General features: G+C 40.0%; 3 protein-coding genes and 1 non-coding gene across 7 annotated transcripts in view; 1 reads left to right on the top strand and 3 right to left on the bottom strand.

Annotated features, from left to right (window-relative positions):
- Positions 1-1404: 1404 nt before the first annotated feature.
- LOC121297185 (glutamyl-tRNA(Gln) amidotransferase subunit C, mitochondrial-like) lies at positions 1405-4098 on the bottom strand. The gene is made up of 5 exons (XM_041223296.1): positions 3651-4098; positions 3329-3379; positions 2532-2701; positions 1911-2014; positions 1405-1699 (listed from the first exon to the last, which is right to left on the bottom strand). The coding sequence occupies exons 1-5, from the start codon at positions 3837-3839 to the stop codon at positions 1638-1640; spliced, it is 576 nt and encodes a 191-aa protein (XP_041079230.1). The 5' UTR covers positions 3840-4098; the 3' UTR covers positions 1405-1637.
- Positions 4099-4181: 83 nt separating this feature from the next.
- Positions 4182-4254, top strand: trnak-uuu. The gene has a single exon. It is a non-coding gene; the product is annotated as a tRNA-Lys (tRNA).
- A 119-nt stretch (positions 4255-4373) lies between these two features.
- On the bottom strand, positions 4374-6707 carry LOC121297186 (TP53-regulated inhibitor of apoptosis 1-like). The gene is made up of 2 exons (XM_041223297.1): positions 6311-6707; positions 4374-5983 (listed from the first exon to the last, which is right to left on the bottom strand). Exons 1-2 carry the CDS (start codon positions 6455-6457, stop codon positions 5906-5908), a joined length of 225 nt encoding a protein of 74 aa, XP_041079231.1. The 5' UTR covers positions 6458-6707; the 3' UTR covers positions 4374-5905.
- Positions 6708-9022: 2315 nt separating this feature from the next.
- Positions 9023-13942, bottom strand: part of LOC121297595 (small G protein signaling modulator 1-like) — a 38253-nt gene continuing 33333 nt past the window's right edge. For 3 of the 4 annotated variants that reach the window (XM_041224012.1, XM_041224010.1, XM_041224013.1), the window contains 6 exons: positions 13748-13872; positions 13297-13379; positions 13078-13187; positions 12578-12674; positions 12056-12223; positions 9023-11679 (listed from right to left, as the gene is read on the bottom strand). In XM_041224012.1, coding sequence (XP_041079946.1) covers positions 11591-11679; positions 12056-12223; positions 12578-12674; positions 13078-13187; positions 13297-13379; positions 13748-13872 — 672 coding nt within the window. In that variant the 3' untranslated portion in view covers positions 9023-11590. The remainder of the gene's footprint in view (positions 11680-12055; positions 12224-12577; positions 12675-13077; positions 13188-13296; positions 13380-13747; positions 13873-13942) is intronic. The other variant, XM_041224011.1, reaches the window with a different exon arrangement.

Here is a 13942-nt window from a genome sequence, read left to right as displayed (position 1 = left end):
GGGGGGGGGGGGGGGGGGGGGGGGGTCTGTCAGTAATTTACATTCCACTATCAGGGTTGTCCCTCAGAGGCTCCAGTTGCTATCCAGGAGCCAGATTTTTTTCCCCTTTAGTTTGCTTCAAAGAGGTTGATTTGTGTGTCTAACAGATTGCATTGGTTTGACCTCTGTGAGTATCCAACGTTTTGGAATGAAGTATCATTTTGACACTGTAGGTACTGTACCACAGCTTCTGAAATGGACACAGAACTCTCCCCTCCTAAGAATCTGGTGTTGTCTCATTTTCAGGACAGTCCTGTCTCTTGGATGGCGACTGTTGGCTCTGTCTCTAGACACTGAAGTGCTGTGTTATATTTTAGGTTTTTTTTTTTTTTTTTTTCTTTTTAAATAAAAAACAAAACAAAACATTTTTTAATATTTCAAGTTGTTTCATTTCTACTAAAGGTACATGTTTAGTGTGTGTGTGTAAGCAGTGTTTCAATTTCCAATAAAAGGAATACAGCAGTCTGTTGCGTATCTGCACCAGAGTAAGGGTGGATATGAAAAAAGTCAGATAAGTGAATCCTGTTTTAAATAATTATACACAACTGTAACAATTACTATATTCACACAATTATTATTTTGAGATTCAGCTTTTATTAGGGAGTTCTCCTAAATCCTTTATTTAGAAAGGTACAGGGTATTAATGCTGGTGACTGGGCAGCCATCTGCTATTTGGGTGCGTGACAGGCAGGAGATCGAGACAGGTTGAAGTTGATATGCCCCCTGCTGCCCAGCTGGAACACACCTACCTGCTGATTAGATTCCACACCTAACAATTGCACAGAACAGACAGGCTGTCCCAGGAGGGTCGGGTACTTCATTAATTCCAATAAACACACTCTACCGAAGACCACTGCATTAGCACTGCATATGTGCGTGATGTTGCTGAAGAACTTGATTGCGGTGGATTGCTGTACACATGATTTGCTCTAATAAAACTGTTTAGGAAAACAGCTAGGGTTGTGTATGAAGCACCTTTCAATTTTTTTATAATTTATTTTTAAAGATTAATCACAAGTTCGCATTTATCTATTATATTTTTTAAACTTATGAAATCTGGCTAAAATAAATATGGAACAAACACTAAAACACCACAAAAAATAGAAAAAATAATGCATTCAACAAAACATCCATCTGCCCTGGTATTTATTTGTTTAATGTAGATTATATTTAGTTCTTTACTGAAGATTTTGGAAAAGACTAATTGGTTTAAAACAATGCTGAAATTACAACCCTTCTTTAGACTGTTAAAACAGGGTGCTGTGTATTTTATTTCTACTTTGATGTACTACTGCTGGAGTACATCGGTTGCTAGCACAGTTTCTGTCAATGAAAGTATGCAGCCTGGATTCATGAAGCACTTGATACCAGCAATCGCTCCCATTTTTTATTTAGTAGAGGCAGTCCTTTTTGCACTGTACCTCTGGATTTATTTTTTTTACATGACAATATAAAGCACATAATACATTTGTGGGTTTTTCATCATAGTTGTCCGATATCTCTTGAACAGTATAATTGTCACTCATCTGGATAAATTCCTAAGATGATTAACCTTCAAAAGAAGTTGCCTGTATGCAGAAACTTGATTCTGGCTCCAGTCACAACCCAGAGTTCTTCAGTAAACTGCTTCTTTCATCTCGTTCTGGCAGGGGGATGTTCCCTGAAAAGGAAATGCCATGCTGTTAGTCTGCTGGGAATTAGTTTTGTATTGCATGGCAGACTAGTCTGGCTGTATACTAAATTAAACATTCAAATTAATTCTGTAAATGCTGAAACAATTCCACTTAAAACAAAAGAACAATGCAGGAAGTATTTCTTATTTCATTATTTTTATAACTCCCTACTGTTTCTCCTTGTGCTCGACTTCTCACCTGGTGGCGCCACAAAGTATTCCTCCACAGTGCGTCTGGAGGCACGCAGCAGCTGCTCTGCACAGTTCCCCTCCCTCACGCAGTCCTGCTGCAAGTACAGCTGCCTGCAAGAGTACCAGGTGTGCTGAATACTTTAAACCACCTTACAGAGAGACATTTACAGAAACTCAAAACGACATGGCATGCATTTTAGTGATGAACAGCACCCAGTAGTGTGCACAACTAGCAACGGGCAGCAGTTTAACAAACACTGCATAATTAGGTTAAATGAGAAGAAATATAAGGGCATATAGAGCAAAGAAGGAAGCTGGGAGATCCCTGTGTTACCGGTCCTTGTTTTTCACCTGCCTTCCTTTAACTTCCACATGCATCTACCCTCAAGGCATAGCTTTAATCCAACCAGATATTCAGTTAAGGAAGGTTGGGATCTGCAGTGCAGTCGAATAGAAAAGCCAAGGTTGACAACACCTGGATGTTGCTGAAAGCAGGGATCTATCTGCTATTTTTGTAAGCACCCATTACCAGGCGTGCGTGAGCACCACATTATTATTCAATAGTCATACCAGGTGTGGCCTTCCACTACCTCTTTCACACACTTGTGTTCCTCACTGCACCTCTTACCTGTCCTCAAGCACAGAATCCATAGGCTCCACCCCCTCAGTGTCAACAACATGGAGCTGATCAGCAAATCGGATTGCTTTCTCCAGCCTAGCCACACCCTCTTGGTTCCTGAAATCCACCAACGCTAGACGCTCCAGTCGATCCACAAGATCTGGGGACACCTTAGTAACCTGGGGAGGGGTGCAGTGTCACCATTACACATGCAGCGCGCATCAGTATGTGCTCAAGTGGTCTGTCTTCACCTACATGCGTAATAGACCCAGGCAAACTAAGCCAGTTATTTACACTCCTGATAATGACAAATTGCAGGTTTTACTCCAAACTATTGAAAACATAATAAATGCCATATTTGCATTTGTTGTCCTTTTTAACTACGTTTTTCTTACTGCTGAAATGTTCATTACAAGGGCAATTCTGCGACCCCACAGTGCAAGTGGATTCTCAATGTCTCAAGAGCAAACCCTTACACAGTCAAATAAAGCGTTTTTTCTCACAGACCATAACATCACTTTCTTGAGCTTTTCATACATGAAAGACATATTTGAATCAATACTACCTAGATTAAGACCAAGATAGTTCAGAAATGTTCAAACTATGAAAACAGTAATTCCACGAAAGTAGCCCCTACATTGGTAATTCAGTCTCCAGTAGTTTGATCATCAAACAGTCTGCCTTGACTTGTTAAATCCTCATGAGATGGCTCATAGCCGCAGTGTTGATAACAATATAGTTAAATAGCCTTGTCCATTCAGGTTATTGTAATATTTTTGCTCTGTCAGTAGAGACGCAGTCCTTACCGGGGGCAGCTGGCTCTCGCTAACCGGTTCCCATGTCGGTTTCTGAGGCACCTGTAAAATACACAGCACCATTTTAAATGAGAACCCAGATGGCTCGGAACCTAAAATGACGCGCCAAACGCAAGGGAATATTATTCTACATTCACTTTTAAACTAGATTTGCGTTCCTTAGATTGTTAGTCTCACAACATCACAATTATAATAGATTATATCAGAGAAGGCTAAACCTATAATTACAATTGAATTAAGGGGTTAACAAATGTGTAGCTTTAAACTTTTAAAAGATATAATCGGTTTACATCCAGTCTTACCGCTCGCTTACCTTTGTTTTGGAAACGTCAGTGGTGGGAGCTGTCTGATGTAAACGACGGCACAAACGAAGACTCCAGCCCCCTGCAACAAACTCTCCTCCGGGACATCTAGGAACTCCACACCGCGGATTGGCAGGCCTCAATAACAACTTCGAGCGCGAACCGCTAAAAACCAGGAATCTCAAAGATTTGGATGACATTCCAAACACTACTCTAGTATATCATAAATTAATATATTCAACACATCACATATGTTTATATTCACTCATTAACAGGACCCTAATTTACCCTAGTAGCACATTTACACGAAAACAGGCAGCAGTTGAGCGACCCCTAGAACAGTCTGAAGTAGAGCAGGGTGTGCTTTTAAAATAAATATATAAACCGATGTACACACTTGCAGAACACAACGAAATTTAGCAATACTTATTCCCCCCCCCCAAAATCTTTTATTCTCAACTACGATTTATACTCGTTAGAAATGTTTGAACACTACAGTCGATTGTGGGATATATGGACCGCTTCAGTTACAGTATGTCAGAGCCCGGATAGCTCAGTCGGTAGAGCATCAGACTTTTAATCTGAGGGTCCAGGGTTCAAGTCCCTGTTCGGGCGGTTCATTTTTATAAAAACAAATAAAACAATTACAATATCGTACAAAGTCGAGTCAAACTTCTGTTAAATGCAATCTCAACTAATAATGCACAATATTCAAAAGAAAAACAATATGAAACCGCTGAGGTTACATTTCACAGCATTACTTTAATTTCCCCACAAGGGGCTGCTGTTTTACAAAGACAAAAAGGGCTGTCAAACCTTGCGGTCTTTAAAGGAGAATCACAAACACAAATAAAATGTTTACATGTAAGAGTGCCTTAAACAGGTCATTAAACTGTATTTGGTAAATACTGATACCAAATGGTAACAGCAAAAGTACCAGGATGTGACACAGGCTATTTTATAGCACCTGGGACAAGCCGGCATGCAAATGATGTCACTGCATTGTTTGCACATCTGAACTTGAGTGTACTTTGAGAAACTCCTATAGTTAATAAATATAACACGCATTACAGAGCTGGGCAAGTTAATGCAAACAAAAGAAAAAACATCACAACAGCAGCCTCAGGTAACAATCCTTTACTGGTGAGCCAACGGTCACTCTACAGACACACACACGCCCTTCTGCCACACCTGCACAAAACTGAGGTCACTAGCAATTAAAGGCATGGTAATTGCAGCAAATGTTTTATTATATTCTTTTGTTCCAGTTAGCAAATAAACATTTAGCAAAGCACCATTAGATCCAAAATTTGCCCATACCTATTCTGTTAAAAGCATCAGCGTATCAATGTTTTTGGAAACGTTTGGAGTGAAAGCGTCGTTGTTCTGGTAAACCAGAGATATTAAATATTGATTGAAACACTTAGCTCTCGACCTAATGCCAGGACACTAACTGAACACTTTGTCCTGCATCTCTCAGGAGACTGCGTAGTTCACCAGTGTATCTCACACAGATAAACAAGGGTTTTCTAATAAGAAGTTTAATAAGATCCAAAACTGTGCATGTGTGATGATGTAATGTAAAGATGGCGCGAGGTGGATTATTGTGTTTGTGTCTCAGATCAGGTAGCTGTGTGTGCAGAACTTTTGTTTGTGGCACACTAATATTTTCTGGACAACATTATCACAAAAACACAATCTGAAACAAATGAAAACAAATAATAACAGCTAACATTATCATCATGTGTACAAGGGCTAGGAAATGTCTATTGCAAATGTAAACAACATGGACAAATAACACAGCCTGGTGGTAGAGACACAAGGAACCAAATCTTAAACATGATCATAGAACACTGCCGCTTTGAAATGGGGATGAATCCAAATTTGGGCTACACAATAAAAAACACATTTAATAAGCATTATCTTTCTTTCTTTTTTTTTTTTTTTTTTTTTTTTTTTAAAAGTCTTGTATTGTTCTGTTCTTGGATCCACAACGCAGCAAGGCTCCTCCACAGAGCGTCAAAGAAAGAATACACGGTCCTATAGCCGGGTCTCCCTATGATTCTATACAGCTAACATTATGTACAAAACAGTATTTACATTAACAACGTTTTTCTTCTTGATTCTTCACATACAATTAACAAGACATAACATAAAAGCCTTTACATTTTTTTTTAACCCCAGAAATCAAGCTGATGCCCACTGGTGTCGGTCTGGAGGACCGACTTGCTGCAATGTTCTGCTGGGAGTCGCTTAAATGTCACAGTCAACTTCCAGGTTTCTCCTTGTTGGGTCCCATGAACTCGACCCCTTCAATCGGGATGTCCTTGTCTTTGATGGCTTTCTATAATTGGATAAATACATTGAAAATCAATCCCGGTCATAATTACGGAAATTCTTCTAAACAACGCCACTGAACGTACACATTTTAGACAGTGATTGAACAGTTAGCAATCTTAACGCATTCCATGTTTATCGATGTGGATCTGCTACATACAGCTGAACTTGCTGTATACATTTTTTTAATGTGGTCGTTCTAGGCAGTCGGTATCTTAAGAGCAAGTCTAGTGTCGACACAAAGTTAAGCTTTTTTAAAGTATAAGGTTTAACACAACACACAATAACAACGATGTTGTATTTGAAAGCGTGCAATAATAACCGCACTGTTTACCTGCACGCACTGTTGGTAGCTCTTGAACATTTCAATGCAGGGGTCGCCGCTCCGATCTCCCTTGAGGAACTTCTCTGCAAACCAGCGGTTAAAACACTGATCGTATTCCCGTTTGAGCTCCGTGCATCCCTCCCCTACACTGTTCATCCTCGGGTACACAGCAACAACAGACACCAACAGATACTGTGTGTTTACACACGCCAGCAAACCTCAGTGACCGACACTATCGAAAAGGGCTATTCTCCCTCTCCCTCTCCACACAAATTACCCAACCACCTTTCAAAATGAATGGACTTCCTTCCCCAGGTGAATATTTAATGTAACCTGGTTCATAAATCTACTATGGGTTTATAGTGGAGCTTTAAACATCTAGAAAACCACGTGTTGTGTAAAGTGACCTCTAGTAGAGGCTCTATGTTATGACGTATGATGTGTCTCCGGTCGCATTTACAAGGAACAGAACATCTATGGCGGGTTTTTGTTTAAATAAGCATTTCTAATATGAGTGCTATTAAAGGCGTACAATAATATAAAGTGATCAGACCTCTAGTGCTCTTAAACAATGGCTGCCTGTCATCTTCATGCAAAGTTACAACGTGTTTACTGTATCAAATGGAATGATATAACTGTACACCCAATTCTTACCAATTATTGTTCTAATTAAGTAAATTAGGGAACAGTTGGAACAAAAACCAGGAGGGACACCAGCTCTCCAGGACCAGGATTGGACACCCCTTAGTAGAGTGACCATATGACTCAATGTTCAGTGATCCAGTTCAGGCTTTTTAACTTGCACCACAGTGCATTCTGGTAAGTGTAGTCCAGCTGTAAAATATGTACCAGAATGCATTGCGATGTGAGTTGAAAATCCTGAACTGTCCAAAACTGTCCCAATGAATATTGAGTCACATGGTTACCCTAGAACAGGTTTTCCCAATCCTGGTTCTGGGGCCCCACTGTGTATTCTGGTTTTCATTTCAATTTCAGTTGCTTAGTTAAGCCAGTAATTTAACTAATACTGTGCTTAATTAGACCCTTAATTTAACTAATATTTAACTAGACCTTTTAATTGTTCTTGGCTCCTAAAAAGTTGGTGATATTAAGTTACTTATAAAATTGTGTAGTTAACTTGAAATCTCCAACTGTTTAAAAGCTGAAAACAATTTTAAAGAGGCCTAATTAAACTGATGAATAGTTCAATAAGGAACTGAGAACTGAAAATCAAGTCACAGTGGACTCCCAGGACCAGGGTCTAACATTAGTTAGAAAGTAAACCGTGCTGTCTGTTGGTCAGGTGCAGAGATACAAGCTCACTCTTCCCATCTCGAAAGCAGTTCAGCGTCATGCCACTCTTTTCAAGACAAACAGTACACGCCTGTTCCTTAAGACCGCAGTAGGGGCTTGCAAAATAAACTCCGTTAAGCAAAACTGAAATGAAAAAGGATTGATAAATTATTTAAAAAAAAAAAAAAAAAAAAAAACATAAAAGGGACTTGAAAAATCCACACATTTAAATAAGTGAAAAAGCAATTGAAAATAATAACAATTACATGTTTATTGTTTTTTTTAAAATACATTGACCATTTAATATATATTTATATATTTAGATTTTTTTTGTGTGTGTGTTTCTGAACAACCATAAAGAACAAACAACTTGGCTCTAGAAAAATACCATGACCCATGTTTTCTTCTTGTTTTTGTCACAGAGTAATTAGCGCATCACAGCCTGCACACGTTTCCAGAAGGTTGCTGTGATGGAGAGTGGCCAGGAGAACTCATCAAGTTTCCACATTTTCAGAGTGAAAAACCAGGAAGGTTTGTTTTTCCCCTTCAATTGATTGACGCCGTAGCAACTCTGAAGCTGTTAAAATGACTGTATATAAACTCGAACCCTAACCCTATCCCCAGGATAACTGATTTTGGAACACTTCATATCTTTGCAAACAAAAAACACACAACCACAATAGGTGATGCGCGTCTCCACTAAATCCAATTTAAAAAATGCCTTTCCAATTTGCCAAATTAAAATGCTACAGTCGATACTGTTTGAAAATCAATGGAAATTGGATTTTATCGAATTCACACACTGAAAACACATCAACAGAGCATTGCAGCATTCATGTGCTTGCTAGCGCACGCACGAGGATAACTAGTGCTTGTGACACGCATAAATAAACAATTAAACAGCCGTCAGGAATCATATTTTAGTAGAAAACTGATCAGTCTGCTGTACTCTGATTAAGGCAAGAGCCGAAACGCGTGTCTGCTTCACTTCGTTTCTACTGATAAAGCACTCCCTGCAAGGAAGCAAGTCTTCACTCGTAAAGCTAACCCCAAGTCTCTTTTATCCAACTCTCCCCACATTTTGTTCTGTCCTCGTTCTGTTCTGTTCCCTCCCAGCTGTAAGGACCTTTTGAAAATGCAACATGACAACACGATAATCTAGCAAGCTGCAGCATGGCACATCTTGTTTAGTACAGAGTGCTGCACGGAAAGAAATACTTTGTTTAGTTATTTTTCTATTTTCCTTTTAGTTCAGAAAGCATAGTTCACGTTTACATCATATATATTTTGTATTTGTTTGTCTCCTTTTATACAGAGACACTGGTTAAATATATACCAGATATAATGTTTGCCACCCAATATATATATATATATATATATATATATATATATATATATATATATATATATATATATATATATATAATCTCTTTTTAAATTACAGTACAATTCACAAACAGCAGGATACAGACACTTTCTGAAAATGTGCAATAAAATCAGACAATTAAAAAAAATATACATGTCATTGAAAACACGGGCACTTTGAACAATACGTTTATTTTTTCTGACACAGGATATTTAAAAGCTGTTCTGCTAACAATACTACCTCTAACGCAATGTAATGTGTCTCTTGTGTTTGTGGAACAGCAGCCGGCAGTATAAGCTCTTTAGCTGCATTGCAGTGTATATACTGCGGTAACGTGTAGCGTATTTCTTTTTTTTAAACTGAAAACATCCATGATATGAAACACGTATTGTTTTTATCAACTTTAGCTACAAAATTAGAGCTGAATGAGCTGAAAGTTTCCTGAATATCAGAAGGATGCTGCTTAACCAGTCCCCTGTTTTAACTGTACTGGAAAGACAAAATCCAGATTACTCGTTATAACAAACACGACATAAAAACCTATCTGATGATGTCAGAAGCACACATAGCTTTCGTATCTGATGATGTCAGAGGAACACCAGCATAAGATACTGTAGTCCATCTAACTTGAAAGATAAAGAGGATGGACACGCGGTTGATTATGCAAAGGGAATCCCGATGCGTTCTGCAAAAAATATAAGCTGCATCTCCCAGTAGGAGGTCTGCTTCCGTCACAATGAGAAAGAAAGCAGATTTGACAGACTTTGACAGAGGGCTGTCTAACCTGTCTCTACACTCAATAGGACAGTGTTGACAGCTGTTTATCCAAACCCTGTACAGTGCCACAAATCACAGGAAATAAGCAAGGCAGTAAATGCATAGCAGTCTTCTGTGTTTACTGAAATGTCCATGCTTTACAAATGTGTCGTTGTTTATTAAAGAGGGGAGGGTTCCTCTCTGTGGTTTTTGACCTTTGTAAAACATTACTAAATAAAACGGACAAACAGCTACATTAAGGCAGTAACAAATGATTTAACAAAGCACATAAACATAGAAATATAGATTAAATTGACAATTCAATTGTTTTTAGCACCAAGTTTTTTTTTTTTTTTAAAAGACAGAAAAAACACAAATTAAAAATTATAAAGCAAATAAAAAAAAACTACCAAAGACAACCTCCGAGTGCTTCAGTATATAACCGTTGCACTTTATTTTTTATCCTGCTAAACATTTTGTAACTTAAAAAAAATAAAAATAAAGCTGATTGATTTTTAAAATCAACGAAATACAAATAACTCAGTACAGGGATCGGAGACTCAGCTAATTCAATATAAAGAGCTCAGTAATTGGACACCTATGGGCAGCAAATCATTAGCATTATATATAGTGTGTGAGAAAACGCTTCAGTCTGCTAGCTGGAAATGACTTTCTAGTTTTTAACCTGTCTGAATCGATCGAAACCCACACGAGACACTCTGGTCACAGGCAAACTCTCACGACCTATCACTGTGACAATTCTGACATTCCCCCCCAACTTGAATGAGCCGTCAGTCTCCAAGTGGAATGTTAAAGTGTTTTGGCACATTATCCTTCCTTTATTAAAAACAGGGTTTCATTTGTGGGATTTACAGAATCACTTCTGCTACCTTTCATTTCGATTTCACGGACATTTCAAGTCGATATACATTACACTGAGCTCCCCACCTCCTCTCATATGTCTAGTGGCACCTCTGTTTGGCACAGATAAATCCAGGTGATACACTGTTACCTCAACACAGTGAAGAAACACTGTTACCTCATTACCTTTATGTGAAGCTGGGGTGAGAGTATGTGCTTCATAGAGGATTGTTACAATGTTGCGATGAAAGACACATAAAAGCCGAGACGCGTACGGGAATAGAGAAAATAATTTTCCAGATTCTGCGCATTCCACACAAAGGCATGGTGTAGTTACGTGTGTGTAGAAACTCTTTATTCTTGTGTGTAAAGTATAGTATCACCACTAGATTATATTATCCTCTAAGGAAACACACACCCACCTTATACAAATAAAATACAAACGCACTATATAGCACTCGGGTATTGCCATGAATTTTGCACGGCAATGTTGCGCGGCAATGGTGAAACCCTAAACTCTGTCTTGGTGGGTAAACACTGAAACAATGAACTAATGCCGTGTCAAACTGAACAATAAAGAACACCCAGGACTGTTCATGAACTGCAATCTGAAAGAGTCGCTCGACATGCAGTCTCATCCACAGTCCTTCTCCCTCCCCTCAAATCTGCTGCTCTGCTGAACACCCATGTGCTCTTTATTACCTATCCAGGTACTCTAGAGGAGTCCCCCCCCTCCCCCCCATGTGATACTCACAGAAACCTGATTGATATAAAACAGGCTCCACTGAAGGTCCCTAGCTCTCACTTACTGGATGTTCAAAGATGCAGTGTTGCAGTAAAATGTATAACAGCAGAGGTGGCTAAACCTGGTTCATCCTGATTTATACAAGCAATCCGTTACTGTGGCCTCTGACGCTGGCGCACTGACAGTGAACAGAACGAGAGAAGCTGGTGCGAGGATGAAGGATGTGATCATGAGTGTGTTTGTAGAGCTTTGTGGTCGAGCGCCCCCTTCACTTGTTCTCGATGAGTGTCTGCACTTTGTAGACCAGGTCCCGTGCCAACGTCAGCACACGCTTGCTATTGTGGTGTTCAGCCATTTCTATACAGAATTTCAAAAAACAAAAATGACATGAATCCTTTCACCAGGAGACCAGCTTGTAAACGATCACTATTATTAGTTTCTATAAATCCAGTATCAACTTTGAATTTATACCAGCACCTATCTAGTGATATCTGAAGCAGTGTAGGCACAAGGTTTATTCAAAATTATTCTTCAGGGAAAAATAGGTTAAGAATGGTGTGTTGAAATTACAATGATTATACTTTGACTTTCTAGATTGTCAGTGCATGCCAACCCCATATGTTCCAGACTCTACATTCACTACCAATAAAGGCCTTGCTCTCGCTTGATCTAAACTTTATTAGAACTCTCAATGCCCTGTCTATTATTCTGTTCAGCAAAGTGTTTGTCTCACCGTTGAAGAACTTGATGATGTCGGTGAAGTCCATGTTGTTTTCCAGGATGATGTCTCTGTACATTTCCACCATTGCCAGAGCGATGAAGAGCACGAAGTGGGTCGATGACGTGTGCTTCGCAGCCCAGATAGTCTCCCACACTGAGAACACATCATCGTACACCAGTTCTGCGCAAAACACAAGCACAGAGGCGTCCTGGTGATCGAATGCTATCCTCCATCACCCAGCCCTTCCCTGCTAACCAACGCACTCTACTCACGGGCATGCTAACACACAGTGTTGCTATATTTGAGCAAATGTGTGCTCGGTTTACTCAGCATGTCCCCCATACCAGTAACTACTCAGCAGAGCATGAGGCACGGAACATGAATTCACTGTGCTATCAGCCTCAGCTGGAATTCAACATTTGCTATCAAGGCTTGCACTAGGCAAGCATCTGTCGCTTTAGCGGCAATCAATGTCCTAATTGATACACGCGGCAGAACTGGAAGACGACACTAAGCAGACAGCCCTGCCATTACCTCGTTTGAAGTCCAGAAGGAACCAGCGGTAGCAGAAATAGAAATGTGTGTAATCCCCATTCTGGTGCATCAGCTCAAAGAGCTCGGAGTCCAGGATCTAAGGAACAGGCAGGCACAACTGACAAGACTGTCTATTAGATTCAAACCCACCCTTCCAACCAGGGCTGTTTAAAATCAAGGTGGAATGAAATGGGGTTTTCATTCTACTCTTAAATTACGTTTATTTTCATTTCTCAAAAACACAGCTCAAACCATTAAGAACCAAATCCATTCATCATTGAAAAAACCTCAGCACACTAAGCTGTATTTATGTTATTTAACTTTTGCGGTTAAAACAATCACGGTAAGTTATCTGGACTATAATTAAAGAGAATTTAAACAACAGGAAGATGCCAGCTAAAAAGGCTCTGATATATTTTACAGCAGCCGGTCCTCAAACGGGGGCAAAGGCACTTAATGGGTTAATAAGGGCAAGCGCAGAGTCCAGGCGTCCTCCTCACCTGGATGAGGGAGCGCATGTTGGCGAAGTGTGTATCCATGTCTCCTCCGTGAGGGAAGTTGTGGTTCATCCTCTTCATGAGCTCCGTGAAGCAGCTGAAGGCCATTGCCTCTAAAACACCAAGCAGAGACACTGAGGGGAGGGGCCGGGGGGGCTGGAGGGAGTGCACTATTAATAACAGATTACTCATACTTAAAAAAATACCACATTGGGCACTCACCGTCATCGAGAATGACCAGCAGGGGAGCTAACAGGTCGCACATGCCTTGCACATACCCGATCTCCAGGTGCTGCCAGATGTAGCTGCCGAAACGAACCCCCAAAAACATCAGCACAAAATGAATGGGTTGGAACGGAATGCGCATAGAATCATTCAAATAGATTGGGCTCTTTCCCATTGATCTAAATGGTGTCCTAAATCTTGCTCAATAATAGTTCCCACCCTTTCCATATTTTACAGAGCCACATGTTACCTGTGGGATTTTCAGAACCTTGATACACAAAGGGCCCTGTATTAATAATGTAACCCGTGACGACAGTTTGATCAATGGAATCAACTCCATTGTGTTTGTAACCAGTACAGGTGTGTGCTTGGAGCCAGGATGCAGGTATATCTGACGCTTACCCGATGCTACGCTATGGGAAGAAGGGCTGCTAGCTGGAAGTGGTACCTGCACATGATGTTGCGCAGTTTCTCCAGATTGGCAGGAGTGAAGTACCAGTAGTTTCGGTCGCACCTCTGCACGTCTTTCTCGATACGGTGCAGGTTGATTGTGTACATGTCCAGCAGCTCCTGCTACAATAAAATTTGAGAAAATAAAGATCAAATGTACATTTTTAATTGTAGGCATTTGTCCAGTGAAGAC

The sequence above is a fragment of the Polyodon spathula genome, chromosome 22 (genome assembly GCF_017654505.1).
Source record: "Polyodon spathula isolate WHYD16114869_AA chromosome 22, ASM1765450v1, whole genome shotgun sequence".
NCBI lineage: Eukaryota > Metazoa > Chordata > Actinopteri > Acipenseriformes > Polyodontidae > Polyodon > Polyodon spathula.
The sequence above is the reverse complement of the archived record's forward strand: the minus strand, read 5'-3'. Positions and strand labels throughout refer to the sequence as shown.